This window comes from Enhydra lutris, unplaced genomic scaffold, assembly GCF_002288905.1.
Source record: "Enhydra lutris kenyoni isolate GAN:26980312 unplaced genomic scaffold, ASM228890v2 scaffoldscaffold100, whole genome shotgun sequence".
NCBI lineage: Eukaryota > Metazoa > Chordata > Mammalia > Carnivora > Mustelidae > Enhydra > Enhydra lutris.
This window is the reverse complement of record NW_019154184.1, coordinates 1,622,222-1,649,370: the sequence shown is the minus strand read 5'-3', so window position 1 is coordinate 1,649,370 and position 27,149 is coordinate 1,622,222. Positions and strand designations below refer to the sequence as shown.

The 27,149-nt window shown below is 40.6% G+C and overlaps 1 protein-coding gene and 1 pseudogene across 2 annotated transcripts in view; one reads left to right on the top strand and one right to left on the bottom strand.

Moving 5' to 3' along the window:
* Window positions 1-7,439: 7,439 nt before the first annotated feature.
* The window catches only part of LOC111139324 (zinc finger C4H2-type containing), a 62,210-nt gene continuing 42,500 nt past the window's right edge, over window positions 7,440-27,149 (bottom strand). Inside the window, exons 2-5 of one of the 2 annotated variants that reach the window (XM_022491583.1) lie at window positions 11,889-12,060; window positions 9,815-9,987; window positions 8,767-8,929; window positions 7,440-7,636 (exon numbers count right to left, since the gene is read on the bottom strand). In XM_022491583.1, coding sequence (XP_022347291.1) covers window positions 7,523-7,636; window positions 8,767-8,929; window positions 9,815-9,987; window positions 11,889-12,060 — 622 coding nt within the window. In that variant the 3' untranslated portion in view covers window positions 7,440-7,522. The remainder of the gene's footprint in view (window positions 7,637-8,766; window positions 8,930-9,814; window positions 9,988-11,888; window positions 12,061-27,149) is intronic. The other variant, XM_022491584.1, reaches the window with a different exon arrangement.
* On the top strand, window positions 12,463-13,803 carry LOC111139320 (annotated as a pseudogene).

Here is a 27,149-nt window from a genome sequence, read left to right as displayed (position 1 = left end):
AAAAGTAGAGCTACCATATGACCCAGCAATTGCACTATTGGGTATTTACCCCAAAGATACAGATGTAGTGAAAAGAACGGGCACCTGCATCTCAATGTTTATAGCAGCAATGTCCACAATAGCCAAACAGTGGAAGAAGCCAAGATGCCCTTCAACAGATGAATGGATAAAGAACATGTGGTTCATATATGCAATGAAATATTACTCAGCCATCAGAAAGGATGAATACTTACCATTTGCATAGATATGGATGGAACTGGAGGGTATTATGCTGAGTGAAATAAGTCAAGCAGAGAAAGACAATTATCATATGGTCTCATTCATATGTTGAATATAAGAAATAGGGCAGAGGAGATTATGCTGAATGAAGTAAGTCAAGCAAAGAGAGTCAATTATCATATGGTTTCACTTATTTGTGGAGCATAACAAATAACATGGAGGACATGGGGAGATGGAGAGAAGGGAGCTGAGGGAAATTGGAAGGGGAGGTGAACCATGAGAGACTATGGACTCTGAAAAACAACCTGAGGGTTTTGAAGGGGCGGGGGGTGGGAGGTTGGGGGAACCAGGTGGTGGGTATTAGGGAGGGCACGTATTGCATGGAGCACTGGGTGTGGTGCAAAAACAATGAATACTGTTATGCTGAAAATAAATTAAAAAAAAAAGAAATAGGGCAGAGGGCAATAGGGGAAGGGAGGGAAAACTGAATGGGAAAAATCAGAGAAGGAAACAAACAATGGGAGACTCTTGATTCTAAAAACAAAACTGAGGGTTGTGGAAATGTAGGTGGGTGGCAGAATGGGGTAATTGGGTGATGGGCATTAAGGACATGTGAGGTGATGAGCAATGGGTTTTTCTAGCAACTGATGAATCATAGGACATTATATCAAAACTATTGATGTTCTAGATGTTGGTTAATTGAATTTAAATAAAAAAACCAAATACCATTGTCATTTTTTCACAGAACTGGAAACAACAATCCTATAATTTGTATGGAAATAGAAAAGACTGAATAAGAAAAGTAAAGTTGAAAAGGAAAACCAAAGCTGGAGGCATCAGAATTCCCCACTTCAAGTTGTATTTCAAAACTGTAATCATAAAGAGTATATGGTACTAGGACAAAGACCAATCCACAGATCAATAGAATATAATTGAGAACCCAGAAATGGACCCTGAACTTTATGGTGAACTGATCTTCAACAAAGCAGGAAAGAATATCCATTGGCAGAACGAAAGTCTCTTCAACAAATGGTGCTGTGAAAATTGGACAGCCACATGCTGAAGAATGAAACTAGACCACTGTACACCATACACAAAAATAAACTCAAAATGGATTAAATACCTAGCTGTGAGACAGTAATCCATCAAAATCCTAGAAGAGAACATCGGCAGCAACCTCCTTGACCTACAGTGGAACAATTTTTTGCAAGACATGGCTCAAAATTCAAGAGAAACAAAAGGAAAAATGAACTATTGGGACCTCATCTAAATAAAAAGCTTTTGCAGAGCAAAGAAACAATAAAAAATCTAAAAGGCAACCTATGTAACAGGAGAAGATATTTACAAGTGATATATCAGATAAAGGGCTAGTATTCAAGATCTGTAAAGAACTTATGAAACTCAACACCCCCAAAATAAGTAATCCAGTCAAAAAATGAGCAGAAGACATGAACAGACATTTTCCAAAGAAGCCATTAAAATGGCCAACAGACACATGAAAAAATGGTCAATATCTCTTGGCATCAGGGACATGCAAATCAAAACCACAATGAGATACCACTCACACCAATCAGAATTGCTAAAATTAAGAACTTAGGAAAAAACAGATGCTTGTGAGGATGGGGAGGAAGGGGATCCCTCTTACAATGTTTTTGGGAATGCAAACTGGCACAGCCACTCTGTAAAACAGAATGGATGTTCCTCGAAAAGTTAAAAATAGAGCTACACCGTGACACAGCACCTGCAGTACTAGGTATTTATCCACAAGGTAGAATCAGTAATTTGAAGTGGCACCTGCACCCCAATGTTTATAGCAGCAATGTCCACAATAGACAAAATATGGAAATAGCCCAGTTGTCTATCGGAAGATGAATGGATAAAGATGTCATTCATATACATATGAATTTCATATATATATAATGGGATGTCATTCACATATATATACATACACACATACATGCATATGTATATACACATGTATCTACATATACATATATATGTGTGTGTGTGTGTGTGTGTGTGTGTGTGTGTGTGTATATAATGGGATGTCACTCAGAAATCAAAAAACAAAATCATGCCATTTGCACGGACATCAGTTGAAGTAGAAGGTGAAGTGCTAAGCGAAATAAGTCAGTCAGAGAAAGACAAATACCACACAATTTCACTCATATGTGAAATTTCAGAAACAAAACACCTCAACACAGGGGAAGGGAAGGAAAAACAAAATAAGAGAAAATAGAGAGCAAGGCAAAGTGTAAGAGACGCTGAACTCTAGGAAACAGACTGAGGGTTGCTGGAGGGAAGATTGGTGGGCAGAAGGCAAAATTGGTGATGGGCATTAAGGAGGGCATTAATGTAATGAACCCTTGGTGTTATATGCATCTGATGAATCACTAAATTCTACCCAATCACTAAATTCTAAACCAAGAATATAGTATATGTTAACTAAATTGAATTTAAATAAAGAATTTATATTTACAAATTTGTGTTTAAATATAAATTAAAAATTTATTTTTTAAAAAAGATAGCTAAAATTAACAACTGAAGAAACAACAGATTTTGGCAAGGATGCAGAGAATGGAGAGCCCTCTTACACTATTGGGGGGGGGAATGCAAACTGGTGTAGTATGGAGGTTCCTCAGAAAGGTAAATTGGAACTACCATGTGACCCACAAGTTGCCCTACCTGGGCATATTAAATAACCAAAGGATACAAAAATAGTGATTCAAAGAGGTAAATGCACCACAATGTTTACACCAACACTATCCATAGTAGCCCAAATATGGAAACAGCACAAATATCCACCAATGGTTGAATGGATAAAGATGATGTGGTATATACATTTAATGGAATATTAGCCATAAAAAAGGAAATCTTGCCATTTACAATTACATGCATGGAACTAGAGTGTATTATGCTAATCAAAATGAGTCAGAGAAAGAAAAATACTATGATTTAACTCATATGTGGAATTCAAGAAACAAAACAGATCAAAATAGGGGAAAGGAAGGAAAAATAAAATAAGATAAAATTAGATAGGGAAGCAAATCCTAAGAGACTCTTAGGTATAGGGAAAAAAATCATGTTTGCTGGAGGGGTTGTGGATGGGGGGATGTGGTAAATGGGCTTTAGGCATTAAGGAAGGCACTTGTAATGAGCATTGGGTGTTAAATGCAAGCGATAAATTACTAAATTCTACCCCTGAAACTAATACTACATTATGTGTTAACTTGGATTTTAAGTCAAATTTTGAAATTAAAAAAAATGAAATATGGTAAGAAAACACAAAACTTCAAGTTAAAAAACATCATCCCCACTGTGTCAAAAATGTAAAGAAGTCCTCAGACCGGGTTATTCCAAGACTGGAAGACCTGAGTTCTAGTTGTGGTTTTAGTTGCTCTTAACTTGCTTTGTGACATTGGTCAAGTCCGTTCCCTTCTCTGGGTCTCATCTTTAAAATATCATGATAATAATACATGCAGTACTAGCAGTACAGGGTATTAACATAAGTATATAAGCATCAAATGAGAATGCTGAAAAGGTGCTTGAAGTGTAAATAATTTTACCATGCAATTAAATTCCTTTACTCTCCTCCTTCTCAACCTTTTCTCTCTTTTTTTCATTTTTTTAAAGACTTTATTTATTTATCTGAGCGTGAGAGGGAGAGATCATAAGCAGGGGGAAGTGTAGGGGGATCAGGGAGCCTGATGTGGGACTTGATTCCAGGACTCTGGGATCATGACCTGAGCTGAAGGCAAACACTTAACTGACTGAGACACTCAGATGCCCCCCAAATTTTCTCTCTTGTCCATCCCCATTGTCTTCTTATTTCACTCTATTTTTAATTCCCTCTCTTTTCTTCTTCATTTTGCTTTAAGCAGGTCTCAGACTTCCTGCCAGTAGTGTAGTTAGGTAGAAGGAACACAGCCTTAGAGCAAGAGGGACCTGGGCTGTGCATTTTTCTTAGTTGTTGGGCAATAATTTACCTCTTCGAGCCACAGTTTCATCATTTATAAAATGGGCACAAATAACACCTTCTTTGCAAGGTTGTTGGAAATTGTGGTAGATTGTCTGCAGATATGGCCAGCAATTCCTCCCATCTCTGACAAGCATGTAGCCCTTCCCATTAGGATATTCCCCACTTCTTAAATCTGGGTTAGCTGTGTGACTTGTTTAGACTGTTATAGTGCAGCAGCAGTATTGCTATATCACTTCTGGTCTTATGCCACAAAAGGCTTTGTTTTTTACCCTTTGGAAGCCTGGCACCACATGAAAAAATATGACTAATCTACTTAGAAGAGAGGCCAAAAGGAGGGGAAGCTGTGGAAGATAAAATACTAACAAGGCATGCGGGAAGACTGGGCAGCCCAGCTGAGGTGCCAGACATGAGAGTGCCGACATCATGGATCTTTCAGACCTAGCCAAGCTGTCTGAGGCAACATCACATGTAATATAAATAAGATATTCCCAGCAAGTCTTGTACAAATTGCAGATCACGAGTGGCTTTAAAGCCACTAAGTTTTGGTTTGTTTCACAACAATAGATAAATGAACCAAGGAAACTAAATAAGGTAGTAGAACCCCACTTGGTGGCTAACAGGTGTAGATGCTCAACACATGATTGTTCCTTCCCATTCAGAAGCATCTCTGGGAAATGGCTGATCTATTTAGTGATGCGAAAATTGACTTTTAGAATTCACACATCTGACCTCCAGTGTCCAAGGATGCAGAGCAATTAACCACCTCTCATATACTTATAGGGACCTACTGAGGCCTATACAGGTTAGGATATACCCCCAGTCACACAGCTGAGTGTCCTCCCTTTGCCCACAGTGAGCCCGGGCCACCTCAAAAGCATGCTCATAGATGAACAAAATCTGGGGTGATGATGTAATATCAGGTAAGAAAAATAGTATTTCTTTGACTAGTCATTCAATGATCTGAAGGAAATTAACACTTATGGAGTACTTACTATGTACCTAACATCTCTTACAATAGCCCCAGAAGTGGGTATTATTATATTCTTCATTTTCCCGATGAGGACACTGAGGCACAGAGGCATTTTGGTCAGCTAATGGGTTACTGGGAAGCTATGGGACTACTTACTGTACAGGATGTTAATTAGGGAGGCCTTGGAATTAACACTTGTAGAGGAGAAACATTAGAGAAGGCAAGGTTGAGCAGAGGGTGCTGATGAACTACAGTCCAGTCTTAATGGAAACCTCAGTCCACCCTATGGAGAACTCTGAAACTAGGATGGTCTTGCTCTGAAACTAGAATGGTCTTTCACTGTTGTTCCCTATTGTATCTCTATGGGGAACCAGGCCATTGTATTCCTGCATCAGTCACTGGATTCCTAGACCTTAATTTCTAGCTTAGAGTTATTTCAACTACTCCAATCATCAAGCCATCCCAAAAGGGAGAAAGGCTTAAAGAAATAAAGTGATCATAGAGAAAAGTAGAAACATACGGGCTCTAAAATCAAATCTGGATTCAAATCTTGAAATTTCTCTTTAGTTCTTTAAAGCCCAGTTACTTTACCAGTTATTTAACTTATTTATTTATTTATTTAAGTTATTATATATGTATGTATGTATGTATGTATTTATTTACTTAAGTTATTTAGTATCTTACCAGTTATTCAACTCTGGGCAAGTTATTTAATTTCTCTGAGCTTTGGTTTACCTTTTTGGGAAATGGTAATAAAAATACTTAGCTTGAAAGATTGTATTAAAAATTAAATACAATCATGTACATAAAACATCTTGCAGAGACGTGGCACAGTGTAAATAGTGAATAAATGAGAATTATAACAATAATAAATTATTGTGCACTGGTATGTTTGGTTCCCTTACTTACAGGGTTGAGTGAGTAAAAGTTAAGAGCTACCCAGAAGGAGAAAAGTCACTGTATCTTTTATATTACTTGGTACTTATAGACAATTGTCAGCATTCACTCCAATGAACAAATGTTTATTTAAAAGAATTTGTACAGGCATAACACTCTTATTTTCAAAGAGTGGGGGAACTTTTTATAGTATGAATAAAAAAACCACTGTGGCAACTTAAAACTACGGTTAAGAAAGGAAGGGAAAATACCCCCTTTCCCCAGTCAGGGACTGAGACTTGGATCTAAAGACAACCCCCATCTCTGTCCTTTAAGTCTGAGAGTGACTTGACTAGAGATCTGATTTTGGTAGAGAGGAGAATTGTAGGGCCTGGGGAGTCCTGTGCCTTTTCTTTTATAAGGGAAGGCCACCAACAGAATCTATTGGAAAGGGGATAGCCTGCAGCTGACCTGAGCTGAGGCTACCTTACAGAAGAGGGCAGACCCAAGAGAGGGAGAGATGAATGGAAGGGAAGTCCCACCCTTTTATATATGTAAAATGGTTGGCACTCACTTGAATCTCAACTCATGCCTCTAACCCCTAAGATATATCATTGAGTAAATGCCAGAATAATGGTTTTAAACAAAAATGGTTTTGAACATTTGGTAAAACAGATGTGCTGGGCCCTTCTCATCCTAAGGTTTCCCTACGGTAGAGCCCAATGATTTAGGCAGCAAGTTATTTAGGACTTGCAGAGGGGACGTGGCTCCCTAATTCCACTGTAGGGAACTTCTGCCACTGATTTGAAAAATGAAGGTAATGGGAAAGGCCTGTAGGCCTCAGGATCTCTGGACACACAACCTGTATTTGAGAACTTTAGCATATCTGGGAGACTGGCATGGAAGTGAACTCCATAATAACAGCTAAGCCTCCCAAATGAATGAAAAGGAGGGCTTGTCCAACTTTCCTCTGGGCCTTGCTTAGATGAGATGAAATTAGGGGGCATATGAGGAAGATATATACACCAAGTCTACTGGAAAGTCCAGCAAGAAGACTGTTGTCCCTTCAGAGCCTAAGGCAAAAGTACAGGGAGGGGGCACACTGGAGCCTTCACCTGAAACAAGGTCCTCCTCCAGCCCTCAACCCTTAGGCCCCAGGCCTCAGACACAAGAGGCAGAGAATCACATATGGGCCTTCTGCCCTTCCCTCAGCTTCAAACAAGGTCAGGGATTGAAATGTGGGTGGGAGAGAAGGGCTCATCAGATACACTGTCACTAGCACCTGAACCATATCTCTTCTTAAGTCAGAAACCCCAAGAGAAGAAAGAAATAAGAGCAAAGTGAGAGGGGTTGTGCTTCCATCACATCAAATAGGAAACTCAGTAGAGGTGGGGTAGGGTGGTTTCAAATCAGGACATTAATCACTCTGGCCAAGAGGAAGGGTTATGGTAGCAGAGCTCTATGTGTTCTCCATTTCTTCATTCGTCCTGCTTCCGTTTTGGCTTTTTGGGGTTCCGGGACCGGCTCTTGGCTTTGCACAGAGGACATATAGGTGCATTTCGATGAATTTGTTGATGACATGACAAGCAGGCCTGGTGGAAGAACACAGGATAAATAAAGTCAGTAATTATATTCTTCTAGCCAATGGTTCAGCCTTCTGATCCCCAAGGGTCCAGAAAGAAATTATGACTTCCCAACAGGAAGAGATTACTACTACTTCTCAACAAGTGAGACCCAAGTAAAGAGATCAGTGCCAGATGTAAGGGAAGTAAAGGCTATAAGGAGATGAGGGTCAAAGAGAGTTATTGAGGTAAAATATCCAGAATTTGGAAATAAGGCAAAATGAGAATTACATAGCATTTTAACATTATATTGGAACATGGACCAACAGGCCCTATTAAGGATTATTTAATTCTCTAGGATAGGTATCAGTAAACTTTCTATGCAAATGCCAGGAGAGTAAATATTTTAGACTTTTCAGATTATATTGTGTTAGTTGCAACTACTCAACTATAATTGTTCTACATGAAAGAAGTTACAGATAATACATAAACACAAAAAACATGTGTGTATGCCAGTAAAACTTTATTTACAAAAACTGGGAGCAAGTCAGACTTGGCCTGTGGGTTCTAGTTTGCTGACCCCTGCTCTAGGAGACTGTCCCTTTGTTTGACTATTTACTATTGATCAGGGCCCAAACTGTGATTTATGCTAATAAGCTACAAATGGTTTTGCCCAGTAGAAATGCAGAATATTTCTGTTCCAAAGAAAAGATAATCACAAAGGTTACAGTTTATTGCCCTGTAGGACATCAACCAGTTCTGTATTTAATTTTGCAAACTTAGTTCAAGCATTCCTTTCCTTTTCTTACTATATAGTTATCTGTTTCTCAAATGCTTTTGGAACCAGTTTTGTAATCCTGCTGACTACCTCATTAACAACACATTGTCACTATATATTTGCACAGGTCTTATTTTAACTTTTAAAAATTGTGCTTAGGAGAGCCACCAACTTTCCTGCATTGTAGCCTCTTAGGGAATATGAAACAATAAAACCAGATGGTCTGCTATAGCATGTATACACCAACTCTTCCTCTGTGTCCCAAGCAAAGGCTACTTTAGAAAGGGACCAAATTGGTAACTACAAAGCCCCAGTCCTAGCCTTCCTTGGGGCTCCATGAAGATACTTTGCTTCCTCCACAACCCCTAGCCAGATCACTTACCTTCATAGGTGGGGGCTGCTGCCTAAAGGTGGCTGTCTGCCGAGTGTCCTGCTTTCTAGCCACTTGGAGTTGCTGGGCAGCAGCGGCTGCAGCGGCCAGAGACTCAGGGATGGGGGGCTCCTGAGGCTCCGTCTGCCACTCCGCTTTCTGCTTCTCAAAGTAACTTTGGAGATGAAAGACATTAGCTGGATCATTCTGAAAGCAAGGATAACCTTGCCCCTCTTAAAGACTCCATGCCACAGAACCAAAGAGGTTGGGCTGTGGCTCACTATAGAAAGTTTCTGCACACTCCCCAGGACAAGGTTCTTCTCATTGGGTATCTGGGCCATTGTCTGCTGGGAAGGGTAATCTTCCTCCTCCTTGGTTTTGACAGATCCAGAAAATAAAGACTACCAGGGCTAGCAAAGTCCTTAAAGGGCATTTGCCTACTCTTCATCCCATGAACCCTTACAATAGTCTCATTAAGTATCCTCAGGCCTTTGTTGACATACTTCTAGGAATATGATGCTCATCACTTTCACAGGCAGCCTGCCCTACTTTAAGGAAGTGTGCTTCCTTCTACTGAATTGAACTCTCTCTGTAAGATTAGTGTAGTTCTTAATTCTGGGTCTTAAGATGAAGCTCCAGGCTCGCCCCTGAAGACCATAAATGCCCAGACTTCTATGTTTTCAAAGGTTTCTAGACACCTCTGTTAGACCTTGACTTGCGAGGTGACCTCTTGAGTCACACGAGCATGCACACGCACACACACACACACACACACACACACACAGAGTCATAGACACAGTCTCGTGTTATCAAAATTGCACAAAGAATTTTAAAAATTACCTGGTAATACTAGTCTAATCATCCTAACTTTGATACACAGAGACTTGCCCAAGGTCATAAAATGAGTCTGTAACTAACAGGCCTGAAGCCAGGACTGGGTTACATGACTTTTAAATAAAGCTTTATGTGTATATATGCCCCTCTGTATTTTTGTGTGTGTATGTGTTTGTGTGTGTATGTGTTGTGTGTAAGTTACAGGGACAGGAAATAGGCAGCTTACTCCAAGGAGAGCTTCTCCTCCTCTTCACATAGGTCAGGGAGCCTCTGCAGGCCTAGAGTCATGCGTAGGGCATCAACATGTTCCTTCAGTGGCTTATACTCATCATGTAGCCGCCGGGTAGACTCTAGCAACTTATTTAGGTCATTCTCAGACTGTTTGATGGTGTTTTCCATCTGGAACACAGAGTGAGGTAGGTACAGAGAAAAGACACTATCATTCTCTGCAAGGCTCTACAGCTAAGTGAATAAAATAGCCCAGGCCCCAGATCCAGACCAATCTATGGTCAAGTCCTTCATTTGCCATGTATTTATTCTATGTGCCTCTTGTCAAGCTTTAGTTTTTTTTTTTTTTTTCATCTTTATAATGGTGATAACAATAGTTTCTACATCTCTAATCCAGACTGATTTGAGTAAACAGGGAATATTCTCCATTGTCTCTGTGATCTGAGAAACATTAAACTTGAGAAAACTCACTGCCTGGATTGGAAAAAGATTAATAGTATCTACCTCATATAAATCTTATAAAGATTCAGTGATTGAATTTATATAAAGCTCTCAGTAAAGGGGCTACTGCAGAGTAAACTCTCAATAAATGTTAGTTATTATTCAAATATAGCACCTTAAATGAGCACTTAAGAGTTCATTTAGTCCATCCCACCATCATTTTACTGATCAGAGAATTGAGACTCAGAAAGAAGAAGCTTAAGAAACTTCCCCAGAGAAATGCTTCTTAGGGGAAAAGCATAGACAAAGACACAGGGCTTAAGCTTCCAAGGCTGGTTTTCAAAATGTAGTCACCAAATCAGCAGCATTAGCATCATCTGGAAACTCATTAGGAATGTAAATTCTTTTAAAGGTTTTTTTAAAATTTATTAATTAATTTATTTATTTGACAGAGAGAGAGATCACAAGTAGATGGAGAGGCAGGCAGAGAGAGAGAGAGGGAAGCAGGATCTCTGCCGAGCAGAGAACCCGATGCGGGACTCGATCCCAGGACCCTGAGATCATGACCTGAGCCGAAGGCAGCGGCTTAACCCACTGAGCCACCCAGGTGCCCCAGGAATGTAAATTCTTAAGCATGGCCCCAGACATATAGAAATAAGAAATCCTGGGGTAGGGTCCAATAATCTATGTTTCAGGAACCTTTTCAGGTGAACTGGATTCATGCTTAAGTTTGACTTCCACTGGCTTAGATTTTCAGCCCCTTTGTGGCTAATATTTTGTTATTTGTATTGGATTTGTATACTCTGTTAGCTGGCAGCAGGTCATGAAACCCTGGAATCCTGTGATCTTATGATAGAAAATACCAAGTACCTACTATCCAAATCATAGTCCTATTTCCTTTAAGATCCCAGGCTTGACAATGTGAGGAAATAAGTATTGCCATAGAAATAAATTTTCGAAGAATAGAAACAACTCCTTCAAATGTAATTTCTAAAAAAAAAGTTTCTCATTGTCTTAGGCTCTAAAGATTGGGGAGGACTTTATAAGTCAACACCTCCATCTTTCCTCCTGGTGCATGAATTCTGTAGCCGAGACAGGTGATCATTCAGACTATCCTTGAATAACTCCAAAAATTGGGGAACTTATCACCTTAGCAGGCAGTTCCTTCCCCTGTTTCAGGTATCTCCAAAAAAAGAAACTCTAATGAGGGGGGTACACTTTAGTAGGCTTACAAGGATTGTTTAGCTTACTTGGAAGATTTGGAGCCCTTTGAGCTAGACCTCAGAGGCAGCTGCTCGCTCTGCATTACTCCAAGGCTATCTCTCAACTCCCAGACTCCCAGGATAAGAGCACATTAGTGTTGAAAGAGACCTTAGAGGTGACTGAATCCCTGTCATAGTAAAGTGAGAAAATGGGGCCCAGGAGAAAAAGGGACTTGTCCAGTGATATACAGTCAATCAGTGACAGAGCCAGAGCTAGATTTCAGAACTCCTGGATTCTTCCATTCCATCACAGCCGATGCTTACTTCCCCAAGTTGGCCACAGCCACATCTCAAGCAGAGGCCATAGTACTCACTACTGTCTATTCCTCAAAGGGCCCAGAGGTAGGCTTTGGGAAGCCATCCACATACCACGTTGATATCAGCATGGATCAGTCGGAGTTCCTCCACATGGGCCATCTTCTCCTGTAGCAGCAGGTCCATCTCCTGCTTATATTCCTTCAGGTGCCTCTCCTCTGATTCAAGGGCCTCAAACTCAGCCTTCAAACGTGACTTGATCTTCTCCATCTGCAGAGTCTTGTTCCTACAATTACCAAAAAGCAAGAAACAGACCAGCAGGAAAAGAGAGGAAAATGGGAATGGAGTATGGACTTAGGCCCTGAGCCAAGTCTATTTTTCTAAGCCACCTTTCTAAGCCTTTTTTTCTCTAGGCAGATTTAACCTGAAGCCTCCCCCAAAAGTAGAAGATCCTTTATTCTAAGATTGAAGGTCAGTGGGTCTCAAAAGGGGATAATTTTATGGATTTTGTTATTAGACTGATTCAAGAGAGAGCACTATTGTCATGTAGTGGGCATGGGCCAGAGATGCTAAACAGACTCTCAGTTCACAGGAAAGTCCCACACCACAAATAACTCCCACCCAAGATGCCAAACATGACCCTTGAGAAACTTTTAAAGGAGCATTGTCCATTAAATTTTCTACAATGATGGGCTTTCTGCCTGTGGACGCCGCCGAGTAAGCATCGTTAAAGTCTCCCCTCCCACCTCCGTCAGGTCTAAGTCAGAGTCTCCCAAAGAGCCTGAACAGCTGCGGAAGCTCTTCATCAGAGGTCTGAGCTTTGAAACAACTGATGAGAGTCTGAGGAGCCATTTTGAGCAATGGGGAACACTTACGGACTGTGTGGTAATGAGAGACCCGAACACCAAGCGCTCCAGAGGCTTTGGGTTTGTCACATATGCCACTGTGGAGGAGGTGGATACAGCCATGAATGCAAGGCCACACGAGGTGGATGGAAGAGTTGTGGAACCAAAGAGGGCTGTCTCAAGAGAAGATTCTCAAAGACCTGGTGCCCACTTAACTGTGAAAAAGATTTTTGTTGGTGGCATTAAAGAAGACACTGAAGGACATCATCTAAGAGATTATTTCGAACAGTATGGGAAAATCGAAGTGATTGAGATCATGACTGACTGAGGCAGTGGCAAAAAGAGGGGGTTTGCTTTTGTAACATTTGATGACCATGATTCTGTAGACAAGATTGTCATTCAAAAATACCATACTGTGAATGGCCAAAACTGTGAAGTAAGGAAAGCGCTCTCATCCAGCCAAAGAGGTCAAAGTGGTTCTGGAAACTTTGGTGGTGGTTGTGGAGGTGGTTTTGGTGGGAATGACAACTTTGGTCACGGAGGAAACTTCAGTGGTCGAGGTGGCTTTGGTGGCAGTCGAGGTGGTGGTGGATATGGTGGCAGTGGGGATGGCTATAACGGATTTGGTAATGATGGAAGCAACTTTGGAGGTGGCAGAAGCTATAATGATTTTGGCAATTACAACAATCAATCCTCAAATTTTGGACCCATGAAAGGAGGCAATTTTGGAGGCAGAAGCTCTGGCCCTTATGGTGGTGGAGGCCAATACTTCGCCAAACCACAAAACCAAGGTGGCTATGGTGGTTCCAGCAGCAGCAGCAGCTACGGCAGTGGCAGAAGGTTTTAATTACTGCCAGAAAACAAAGCTTAGCAGGAGAGGAGAGCCAGAGAAGTGACAGGGAAGCTACAGGTTACAACAGATTTGTGAACTCAGCCAAGCACAGTGGTGGCAGGGCCTAGCTGCTACAAAGAAGACATGTTTTAGACAATACTCATGTGTATGGGCAAAAAAACTCGAGGACTGTATTTGTGACTAATTGTATAACAGGTTATTTTAGTTTCTGTTCTGTGGAAAGTGTAAAGCATTCCAACAAAGGGTTTTAATGTAGATTTTTTTTTTGCACCCATGCTGTTGATTGCTAAATGAAATAATCTGATCATGAAGCTGAATAAATGTGTCTTTTTTTAAAACGTGCTGTGTAAAGTTAGTCTACTCGGAAGCCATCTTGGTATACTACCCCAAGAGTGTGAAGTTAGAATTCCTTCAGGGTGATGCCAGGTTCCATTCGAAATTTATTTGCAACCTGCTTGAGCACAGAAGCCATTGTCTCCACAAACCTTGGTGTAGTTGAACAGTTAATGTGTTGTGACCTGGAGTTCACCATTAAAAGGTCACGCAAGCAAAGTCCTGGAGTTTATTTGGTTATTAATATGATTGTTGGCACATCCTATGCAATATATCTAAATTGAATTATGGTATCAGATAAAATTATAGATGGGATTAAAGCTTGTGTATCATCCATTATCATGTGTAATCAATAAACGATTTAATATTCAAAAAAAATTTTCTACAATGATGGAAATGTTCTATATCTATACTTTCCCATACACTAGGCACATGTAGATACAGGGTACTTGAAATGTGGCTAGTTCAGCTGAAGAATTGAATTTTGAATTTTATTTAATTTTAATTAATTTAACTTTAAACCATCACATGTGGTTAATTGGACAGCACTGCTCTACAGGGTCCACTCCTCTCTTCCAGAAGAGGAAGGGTAATGGAAGAACTATAGTTCATTTCTTTTCCTAAAAAATAAAACCTGTATATGGTTGTTAAATCCCAATTGTATACTCTCTGGTTCAGTAATCACACACCCGTGAATTTATTCTAAGGAAATAATTAGAGGAAACAAAAAGTTAATACACAGGAATATTCATTCTGGACTATGAGCAAAATTGTAATATGTAGGAAGCCATTAAAAGAATCACTATGAAGACTTGTGACGTGGAAAATGTTGAAGATATACTCAATGAAAAAGTATATACAGTTAGGTTGAATTTTTCAAAGTATACATGCACAAAGTATACTGGCACAGTTTCAAAGACCTTTAACACCATTTGAAGCCTGCCTAAATGAAAGAGCCACAAAGCTTTGGAAGGAGGCTCCTATAGAGCACATTGTTTTACTCCCACTGGCTCTCTGTGCTTTCTGTTTTTTAGGTACTGCCTAGCTGTTACCCATCACTCAGATTTAGCATCTCCTGTCCTCTGCATTGGTACCTGGCTTTCACCTTTGCTCCAGCCCATCCCATGGGTGCTCTTGCTCTACACACTAGACACTGGCCTCTGGCTTTAGCCTGTTTTTGTCTTTAGTTTCTCTCTCCTGTGGATACTGCCTTAAGAGGTGACCATCAGTGGTGCAGAACCACAAAGAGTACTGTATTATGTGGCTAGGGCAATGGGAGAAAATTTTTTCTTTATTCAAAACTTCTTTCATGTTAATATTTTGTTACCTTAGAAAAGGGTAAAAACGTTGGGTGTTATTATCCTATTTGTAAAAGAAAAAAAAAAAAGAAATTGAGGTTCGGGTATTAACTTGCCCTAGACCACAGAACTAGTAAATAGGATGTAAACACTTGAATGCAGGGCTCTAAAATGCCACCCACTATTCCACACTGCCTAAGTGGGGTTGCCCAGACTAAAGAGCATAAACATATTGAGGGTTCTTGGTATACTTGTTCAACTGTCTTGCAAAGGATGAAACTGACTTGTATTGGTCAATTAACTATTTAGAGTCCCTCCTATCTAGACATCCATTTTCTTCCTCTAGATTACATGCAGAACAATCTGAACTTCACCTATCCTTATCCCAATTTACAGATAAGAAACTAATGAGATTCAAAGTGATACAGTATATCACACTAAGTCGTAGAGCCAGTTTGTGGCAGTGCTCACCCTACAACCTGTTTCTGTATTAAGCATAGCAATATTAGGAAGGGAACACAAGCTTTAGATTCAGGCCTGGATATAAATCTGTGTTCTGCCCTTGACTAGTTATTTGTTTTTGGAAAATAATAATAACAGTTGTTATATGCAACTGATGAATTCTTGAACACTACAACTGAAACTCATGATATACTACATGTTGGTTAATTGACTTTAAATTAAAAAAAAGGGGGGAGGCAAGATGGTGGGAGAGTAAGGGACCTCAGTTCATCTGGTCCGTCATATTTAGCTGTATATCTATGAAACCATTCTGAACACACATAAATTCAGCCTGAGATGTAAGAAAATATATCTGGAGCTCTACAAATGGAAAAACAACAGCTTTTTGCAAGGTAGGAAGTGCAGAATCATTAATCTTCAGGAAATGTTGGAAGATAAAGAGACAGGGGATGGAGCCTCCATAAGCTGGCTACCAGAAGTGCAAAAATCAGAACCATTAGAAACCTTCTCCAGGGAGAGACATCCCTTTCTGAAAAGGGAACAGGGATTAAAAGAGCAGAATTTTATGTGCATCACTTTGGTCTCAGGATACCAGGAAACAAAGAAAAACAGGGCTGCCTGATCTGAAACAGTGTCCAAGCAGTGGAGTGGGAAAACTGGATATGGTCAGTGAGCCCAGAAGGGACTCTCAGCCCCAGTTACCATAAACTGCAAGGCAGACCAGTAGGGAGACTGCTCTCTTCCTAAGCACCCTGAAAAAGACTGGGACATGTGGGCCATTTAACATCCCTGGGAGTGACAAAACAGCTGAGCCTATGACTGAGCAACAGCTCTCAGGGCAGTGGTGGTCCCAGAAAGGATAGTAGGATGGCACCCAGCTATGAGCTGGGAGCAGTGAAGTTTGAAGCAGGGCATGCATGCAAGCTCCCAGTAGCTCACAGTTGCAAAGACACAAAGTGAAGTGTTACTCATGGACCCTGGGGGCTCCACCCAGGATAATTGCAGTGCGGGTGAACAATGAGAGTCTATGGGTTTGGTGAACACAGAAGTGGAGATGGTTTGACTTGGAGGGTTTACTAAAGAAGTATGGTTGACTTGGAGGGTTTACTGAAGAAGGGGGACCATGACCTTGCAGCTCTGGGCCAGAGATCCTGGCACAGCTGGTTTTGTTCTGACCTTCTGAAGAGGTGAAGAAAGCCACCAGGGAATAAAAGCCACACAGAGAACCAGCTAACCTTAAGCCCAACCCCTGACAAGGGATGGGGTAATTCCACCCAAGCAAGAAGGGAAAGCCAAAACAGCAGGCCCTTCCCCTTGAAGACAGATGGGAAGAACTGGTGAATGACAGGCTTATATATCTGACAGGACTGTAAAACTCCAGCACCAGGGGAAAACAATATATTGAGTTCCAGGTGTTTCCTCCCAAATCATTTATACCTTAGTCTAAAATTTTATATTTCTTATTTTTATAAACATTTTCCCCATTGCAACTAGAGTCTTTTACCACCTTATATTTTTAAATCACTTTTTAACTTTTTCCCCCTCACATCCACATTTTATAGATTTATGCCTCACTCTAGTCCTTTTTTCACTATAGCCAAAATTCAATCAGGAACAAGAAGATCACACTGCTTTGTCTACCCTATGAGATTATAGTATCTACCCTCCCCCCTTTTTATTGTTTTGGCTCATCTTGGGTTTATTTCCTTTTCTTTGATGACTTCAAACTACTCCACATTTTTTCCAGGGTGAATATGTCTTGGCTCATGGTTGATATTTTGGACTCTGTTCATTCACTCAGCCATCCTTCCCTGGGCAGAATAAAGGAAAGAACCAGAGGCAGTGTTCTCTGCAACAGAGCTAATTGATATGGCTATAAGCAAGATGTCAGAGATAAAACTCAGGATAGCAATCAAAAAGTTAATGGCTAGGCTTTAAAAAGCATAAATGAAAATACAGAATCTCTAAGGGTGGAAATAAGATCTAATGAGGCCAAACTATGCTATGAATGAGATGCAGTTTAAACTGAATGCTCTAACAGCTAGGGTAAATGAGACAGAAGAGAGAATAAGTGATCTAGAGGACAGGCTGATAGAAAGGAATGAAGTGGAGGAAAAGAGAGAAAGACAACTAATTGCCCATGAAGGAAGGCTTCAGGAATTTAATAATGCCTTGAAACAAACCAATGTCCAAATTACAGGGATCTCAGAGGAGGTGGAGAGAGAATCTAGAAGGTCTATTTGAGCAAATCATTACTGAAAACTTCCCTAATCTTGCGAAGGAAATAAGCATTCATGTCCATGAGGCAGAGAGGACCCCTCCCAAAATCAATAAAAATATATGAACACTCTGACATATAATAGTGAAGCTTGCAAATCTTAGAGCCAAAGAAGATATGCTGAGAGCAGCTAGGGAGAGATTTCTTATGTATGGAGAGAGGAACATCAGAATAACATCAGACCTAACCACGGAAACCTGGCAAGACAGAAAGAGCTGGAAAGACATATTCAGGGTACTAAATGAGAAGAACATGCAGCCAAGAGTACTTTATCCAGCAAGGCTCTCATTCAGAATGGAAGGAGAGATAACGAGTTCCCAGGACACTCAGAAACTGAAAGAATATGTGACAACCAAGCCAGCCCTGCGAGAAATATGAAGAGGGACCATGTAAGTGAAGACACAACCCACAAGTAATATAGACCAGAAATTTACACAGAAACAGGGACTTTGGGAGAGGGAGGCATGATGGTGACTGAGTGGAGGACCTTGTTTCATCTAGTCCCTCAAGTATAGCTGGATATCTATCAAACCATTCTGAATACACACGAATTCAACCTGAGATGTGAGTCGATTTATCTGGATCTCCACAAGCAGAAAAATGACTACTTTTTTTGAAGTAGGAGGTGTGGCGCAAAAAAAAAAATGAAACCCTTGGAAATCCACTCTAGTGAGAGGCACCCCCTTCTGAAAAGGGCACAGGGGGTGAGTAGGGCAGAATTCTAGGTGGACCATTGTGCTTTCAGGGTTCCAGAAGACTCAGGAAGAATGGGAGAGCTTAAACCAATGGAGTGCTTAAGCAATGGAGTAGGGGGACTGGTTGTGGTCAGGAAGCCCAGAGGGGGCTTTCAGCTCTGAACACCATAAACTGTGAGCCAAGCTGTTAGGAAGGCCACCCATCCTGAAAAAGACTAGAAGGTGCGGGCTGTCAAACATCTTAGGGGAGATATAGAACTGCTTGCACCCATGACAGGGACAGCTTTCAGGGCAGAGTGGCCTATGAGGAGATGCTGGGGCCACCCAGGAATGGGGCGGCACACAGTGTGATCTAGGAGCTGCAGAGGAGGGTGCACATGCGAGCCCACAGCTGCGGGCAGTTGTGGAGTCACATGGTGCAGAGGTACTCACGGGTTCCCATGGCTCCCTTGGGAGAAGAGTACCTGGTGGGAATCACAGGATTCAGCAGTTTGGTATATAAAGACCTGCTCCCATGACTGGGCAACAGCATTCAGGGCAGTGTGACCCCCAAGGGACACTGGGGCAGCACACAATATAACCTGGGAGATGTGGAAGAGGGTGCACGTATGAGCCAATGGATGTTACCAATTGCAGAGTCACAAAGCAGAGATACTTGCAGGTCCCCATGACTCCCCTGGGAGAGGTGGGGTAGGCACGAATTGCGTGAGTGTGTAGAGTCTGGTACATGCAGCGGTGGAGAAGGATTGGCCTGGAGAATTTGATGGGGGTGAGGGATGGACCTCAACATTGCAGCTCTGGGCCGGAGATTCCTGAAGGGCCACATTTGCTGTGACCCTCTAAAGAGAAGCAGAAAGACGACAGGGAACGAAAGCTATGCAGCCAACCCGCTCACATTAAGCTCATCCCCCTGATAAGGGATGGGACAACTTCACCCAGGAAAAGACTCCTGAGAAGCTAAGAAGCATACCCCTCATCGAGAAGGCAGATTATGAATGATGAGCTTACTTGTCACAATACTATAAAATTCCAGTGCCAGAGGAAAATAATACAGGGAGCTCCAGGTGTTTTCTCCTGGCTCGCTCATATTTCAGACAAAAATTTTACATTTCGTTTTTAGTTTCTTTTCTTATTTTTTCTTTTCTTTTTTTTAACCCTGCTTCCATTTCAAAAAGATTTGTATTTCCCAGCCTATATTTTTTAAGTCACTTAACTTTAATTTTCTTTCTCTATATTTGTTTCTATTTTTATTTTTATTTCTATAACTCTTACTTCTATTTTCTGTATATCTTCATAGATTTATGCCCCATATAAGCCCGTTTTTCACTCTATTCAATTTTATCTTGGTATACATGTAAGTTCTGATTTCTTTGCAATTTTGGGAAATAGTGTCTTCTAACACACTGGCCAAAAATCAAGCAGGAACAGCCACACCCCCTGCTCTGTTCACATTGAGAGATTATAATCTTTCTCCTGATCCCCTCTTTATTTTTTCTCTTATCTCTTTTCTTTTTTATTGTTTTGGATCATCTTGGCTTTGGTGGCATATCTGTGGTAGTTTCTACCACTTCAGATTTTTTTGTAGGTGCATTTTGCTTTGGTTGTGGTTGATATTTTGGACTCTGTACATTCCCTCAACCATCCCTCAACAGAATAACTAGGAGGAGGAACTCCCAAAAAAGAAAAGAACCAGAGATGACGTGCTCTGCTACAGATCTAAGGGATATGGATACAAGCAAGATGTCAGAGATAGACTTCAGGGTACCAATTATGAAGTCAACAGATAGGCCTGAGAAAAACATTAGCAATTAGAAAGAATCTCTAAGGGAAGAAATGAAATCTAATCAGGCCAAATTAAAAAAATGCTATGAATGAGATTCAGTCTAAACTGGATACTCTAACAGCCAGGGTAAATGACACAGAAGAACAAATAAGTGATCTAGAAGATAAGCTGATAGAAAGGAAGGAAGCTGAGGAAGATAGGCATAGATAGCTAGAAGCCCATGAGAAAAGACTTAGAGAGATCAATGGCACCATGAAACATTGCAATGTCAGAATTATCGGGATCCCTAAGGGGGTGGAGAGAGAGAGGGCTAGAAGATATATATGAGGAAATCATAGCTCAGAACTTCCTTAATCTGGGGAAGGAAACAAGCATTCTTGTCCAAGAGGCAGAAAGAACCCCTTCCAAATCAATAAAAACAGACCAACACCCCAGTATATAACAGAGAAACTTGCAAATCTTATAGGGACAGAAGCTATCTGGAGAGCAGTTAGGGGTAAGAGATTTCTGACATACAGAGGGAGGAACATTGAAATAACATCAGACATATCCACAGAGACCTGGCAAGCCAGAAAGGGCTGGCAAGACATAATCAGGGTACTAAATGAGAAGAACATGCAGCCAAGAATACTCTATCCAGCAAGGCTGTGATTCATAATGGACAGAGAGATAAAGAGCTTCCAGGGCAGGGAGAAACTGAAAGAATATGTGACCACCAAGCCGGCCCTGCAAGAAATATAGTGGAGAGTCTGTAAAAGAAGAATATAGACCAAAAATTTACAGAGACAATCTACCGAAACAGGGACTTTATAAGCAATATTATGGCACTAAATTCATCTTTTAATAGTTATTGTCAACATGAACAGACTGAAAGCTCCCATCAAACGGCACAGGGTTTCAGATGAGATAAAAAAGCAGGACCCATTCAATGCTGTTGTTTCCTTATTGATTTTCTCTTTGGATGATCTATTACTGAGAGTGGTGTGTTAAGATCCCCATCTATTAATGTATTTATATCAATATAAGTCTTTATCTTGATTAATAGTTGGCTTATGTAGTTGGCTGCTCCTGTATTGGGAGCATAAATATTTACAATTGTTAGATCTTCTTGGTGGATAGACCCTTTAAGAATGATGTAGTGTCCTTCTGTATCTCTGACTACAGTCTTTAGTTTAAAATCTAATTTATCTGAGATGAGAATCGCTACCCAAGCCCTCTTTGCAGGCCCATTGGCATGAAAGATGCTTCTCCATCCCTTCACTTTCAGTCTGGATGTATCCTTAGGTTCAAAATGGGTCTCTATGTAGACAACATATGGATGGGTCCTGTCATTTTATCCAATCTGCAACCCTGTGCTATTTTATGGGAGTGTTTAGGTGATTCACGTACAGTGATTATTGAGAGATACGTTTTTATTGACATCATGTTGCCTGTAAAGTCCTTGTTTCTAAAGATTGTCCCTGTAAATTTCTGTTCTATGACACTCTTGTGTTCTTTCTTCTTCTATAGAACCCTTCCCCCCTTAATATTTCTTGTAGTGCCAGCATGGTGGTCACATACTCTTTTAAACCTTGCCAGTCTTGGAAGCTCTTTATCTCTCCATCTATTTTGAATGTCAGCTTGCTGGTAAGTATTCTTGGCTGCATGTTCTTCTCACTTAGTGCCCTGAATATGTCTTGTCAGCCCTTTCCAGCTTGCCAGGTTTCTGTGGACAGGTCTGATGCTATTCTGATGGGCCTTCCTCTGTACATAAGGAATCTCTTCCCCCTAGCTGCTCAAGAGCTCCTGTCTAAAATTATGATTCATCAGTTTCACAATCAGGTGTCTCGAGGTCTTTCTAGATTCTATGATCTTGGGGGGGTAGACCTTTTTGCCTCTAGGACATGAATGCTGATTCTGGAACATTCCCCAGATTGGGACAATTTTCATGGAGAATTTGTTCAACCCTATCCTCTAGTCTTCTTTCTTTCTCCTCCCCCTCAGGGATTCTAATAATTCTGAATTTGGAACATTTCATGGCATCATTTATTTCCCTAATTCTGTTTTCATGGCTTCTCAGCTATTTGTTCCAGGCCTCCTCCTGATCCTTTTTCTCTATCAGTTTGTCCTTTAGATCATTAATTCTATCTTCTGCTTCAGTTATCCTAGCTGTTAGAGAATTTAGATTAGATTAGAACTCGTTGACAGCAATTTTAACTTCTTCCCTGGTGGCTTTCACTTCTGCCTTCATCGAGTCCATGTTGTCATTAATGGTTTTCTCCAACCTAGCCATTGCCTGGATAATTGTTACCCTGAATTCCCTTTCCAACATACTGTTTATGTCCATATCCAATAGCTGATGGAGAGGGCACAGTCTCTGAATTTTTCCTCTGTTGGGCATTCCTCCTCCTAGTCATTTTGGTGAGAGAGGGCTGAGGGGATGTTTAGCTGAATGTATCAACTATGATCCAGCCAAGATGCACTCTGGAACGCTTTGAGCAATCAGGAGTCCCTGCCAAAAAGAAAGAAAGAGAGAGAGAGAGAGAGAGAGAAAAGAAAAAGAAAAAAAAAAAAAAAACAGAGAAGATTCAGCCAGAATGGGCCCCAAAGGTAGGATTTATAAGGCATATGAACTGAAACAGATAAAGAAAAAGACTGACAAAAGTAAATGAGAAGAAAAAAAGAACCCAGGCAAAATGAAGCCCAAGTATAAGATTTACATAATACCAGAACAAAAACAAATACACAGAAACACAGACAGAAGGAAAAGACAGGAGGGTGGTTATAAATCCTCAGTGTGGGCGAGGAAGGTTATTTTGATTCCTCCTGGGTGTATCTTGATATCTTTGTTAAAGGACTCAAATTTCCAGAAATAAAGGGGCATTAAAAGTGGTTTATATATAGGGGTAGTATTGATTAGGGAAAGAGGATTACCTTTAAGTTTTTCTCTAAATGAATATTAAGAGAAATAGAAAAGCAAAAGAAAAACACAGATATATGTCTCAAAAAAGTTCAAGTTCAAAAGTTATTATAGAATTTGTTGCATTGAACCTCTCGTTATGATGGTAAATAGGCTAAAAATTAAAAAAAGAAAAATAATAAGAATAGTGGGAATGAATTTAAAAAATTAAAAATTAAAAATTAAAAAAGTTGTATCTGAGAAATATAAAGGTTTTAGGGCAATACTCCACACTTAATATCTTCTTTTCCCTTAATATTGGGGTTTTACAGTTTTATGGGGACCCTGTGGTGGTTGTCCTCTCGTTTTCTTTGGCTGGCTTTCTGGGGGAGGGGCCTGCTGCACTGTTTTTCAGGCAGCCTTGCTTGGGTTGAGTTCTCCTGCCCTCTAAGAAGGGGCTGAGCTCTGAGGAAACTGGCTTTTCAGGCTTTTGTTTTCTGGACGTTCCCTATACCAGTTTTTGTTTTTGTTTTTTGTTTTTTCCTTTTTTTCCCCCTTGGTGGCCGTTGTCAGTTCTTTAGAGGATTAGAGTAAAGCAAACTGCACCCAGACCTCCATTTCAGAAAGAAGCCTCAGTCTGTTCCCCTCTGGATGGTTCACAGCACACAGACTCCCCCTCTGCCACCTCCCACCAGCAGAGCACATCCATAGCCACTGTCTCAGGGGTCTCAGGATCTCCTACTTGTCTCTGTACCCCCGTGCCACCAAAGCCGCGAGCAATGTTGGTCTAGGGAGCCTGCTTCCAGTGGCTGCCTTTGCCGGGCTGCTCTCTGGGCAGGTCTAGACCGTCAGAGAGATCCCAACCAGAGATAGCAGTGAGATCTTCATTCTGGCTCTAGCTGGGAGTGTTCAGACTCTCGGCCGGTCCTAGAGACCACAGGCTAGTGCCCACACGGACCTCTCTCAGGGGAGTGTGTGGAGCATGGCCCAGGCCCTGGTCGGTCACACAGCAGGCATGCACAGTGAAAAAAGTTGTGGTTCTAGAGAGCGCTGACTGATGTCCACCCAGACTCTCTCACGCCCACCTGGAGCTCAGGGCCCATGGCCTGGAGGCTTTGCTGCACTCTCTCTGGCATGAGTGTTCACTGGCAATAGCTATCCTGGGTCCATGGGCTTAAGCCTGTGATCATAACTGCCTGATTCTACCAGTTGCCCCTTAAGACCTTTTGCTCTTTTTGAGTGCTTTTAACCAGACTTCAAGTTAATGCTGGTCCCCAATCATAGGGCACTGTCATATTGGGGTATTACTTTCCAATGGGTCGTTTCTGGTGTCTGCTTCCCCCTTCTGTTTCTTCTCAAATATAAATCTGATTGTTCAAACTCCACTGCTTTAACTCACCACTGGTATCTTCTTCCCCTGTAGAGATCCAGAAGTGTATAATCCTACATCTCAGGCTGATTTCATGGATGTTCAGAGTGTTTTGGTAGATAATCAGCTCACTTTAGGGGAAAGTTGAGACAGCATCTCCTACTTCTCTGCCATCATGCCCCCATCCCTATTTTTAATTTCTTAAGGAATCTCCACACTGTTTTCCAAAGTGGCTGCACCAACTTGCATTCCCTGCAACAGTGTAAGAGGGTTCCCCTTTCTCCACATCCTATCCAACACATGTTGTTTACTGTCTTGTTAATTTTGGCCATTCTTACTGGCACAAGATGGTATTTCAATGTGGTTTTGATTTGAATCTCCCTGATGGCTAATGATAATGAATATTTTTTTCATATATCTGCTAGCCATTTGTATGTCTTCCTTGGAGAAGTCTCTATTCATGTCTTCTGCCTATTGTGTGACGTGATTATTTGTTTCTTGACTGTTGAGTTTGTGGAGTTCTTTATAGATCCTGGATATCAATCCTTGTTTATAGAGTCATTTGTAAATATCTTCTCCCATTCTGTGGGTTTCCTCCTGTTGACTGTTTCCTTTGCTGTGCAGAAGCTTTTGATCTTGAGGAAGTCCCAAAAGTTCATTTTTGCTTTTGTTTCCTTTGCCTTTGGAGACATATCTTGAAAGAAGTTGCTGTGGCCAATGTCGAAGAGGTTACTGCTTATGTTCTCCTCTAGAATTTTGATAGATTGCTGCCTCACGTTGAAGTCTTTTATCCATCTCAAGTTTATCTTGTGAATGGTGTAAGAGAATGGTCAAGTTTCATTCTTCTACACATAGCTGTCCAATTTTCCCAAAACCATTTATTGAAGAGACTGTCTTTTTTCCACTGGATATTTTTTCCTGCTTTGTCAAAGATTATTTGACTATAAAGTTGAGGGTCCATATCTGGGCTCTCTACTCTGTTCCACTGGTCTATGTGTCTGTTTTTGTGCCAGTACCATGCTGTCTTGGTGATCATAGCTTTGTAGTAAAGCTTGAAATCAGACAACCTGATGCACCCAGTTTTGTTTTTCTTTTTCGGGGTATCTGCTGGTTCCATACAAATTTTAAGATTGTTTGTTCCAGCACTTTGAAAAATGCCTGTGGATTTTTGATCAGGATGGCATTGAAAGTATAGTTTACTTTAGGCAGTATAGACATTTTAACAATGTTGATTCTTCTGATCCATGAGCATGTCAATGAAACTAGAAGATGGTTCTTTGAAAGAATCAATAAGATCTATAAACTACCGTCCAAACTGATCCAAAAGAAAAGAGAGAGAACCGAAATTATTAAAATTATAAGTGAAAGGGGAGAGATCACGACTAACACCAAGAAATAGAAACAATCACCAGAAATTATTTTCAAGAATTATATGCCAATAAATTAAGAAACTTAGAAGACATGGATGCATTCCTGGAAACACACAAACTTCCAAAATTGAATTAAGAAGATATTGACAACCTGAATAGACCAATAACTAGTAACAAGACTGAATCAGTGATCAAAAACCTCCCTAAAAACAAGAGCTCAGGACCTGAAAGATTCCCTGGGGAGTTATACCAAACTTTCAAAGAAGAAATAATACCTATTCTCCTGAAGCTGTTTCAAAAAATAGAAACAGAAGGAATACTTCCAGACTCTTTTTATGAAGCCAGCATTACCCTGAGCCCTAAACCAGGAAAAGAACCCACCAAAAAGGAGAATTTTAAACTAATATCCCTGATGAATATGGATGCTATGATTCTCAACAATCTTAGCTAATGGGATCCAACAGTACATTAAAAATATTATCCACCATGACCAGGTAGGATTTATCCATGGGAGGCTGGGGTGGTTCAACATTTCCAGATCAATGTGATAGAACAAATCAATAAGAGAAGAGAGAAGAACCACATAGTTCTCTCAATTGATGCAGAAAAACCATTTGACAAGTTACAGCATCTGTTCCTGATTAAAAATCTTCAAGGTATAGGGATAGAGGGAACATTCCTCAACTTCATAAAATCTATGAAATCTATGAAAAATCTATGAAAGACACACAGTGAATATTATTTTCAATAGGGAAAAGCTGACAGCCTTCCCTTTGAGATCAGAAACACAATAAGGATGCCCACTCTCACCACTCTTGTTCAACGTAGTACTAGAAGTCCTAGCAACATCAATCAGACAACAAAAATAAATAAAAGGTATTCAGATTGGCAATGAAGTCAAACTCTCTCTCTTCACAGATGACATGATACTTTATATGGAAAACCCAAAAGACACCACCCACAAACTACTAGAACTCATAGACCAATACAGTAATGTGGCAGGATGCAAAATCAATGCAAAGAAATCAGTTGCTTTCTTATACTCTAAGAATGAAAATATAGGAAGGGAAATTAGAGAATTGATTCCATTTACTATAGCACCAAGAACCATAAGATACCTGGGAATAAACCTAACCAAAGAGGTAAAGGATCTGTATTCAAGGAACTACAGAACACTCATGAAAGAAATTGAAGAAGACACAAAAAGATGG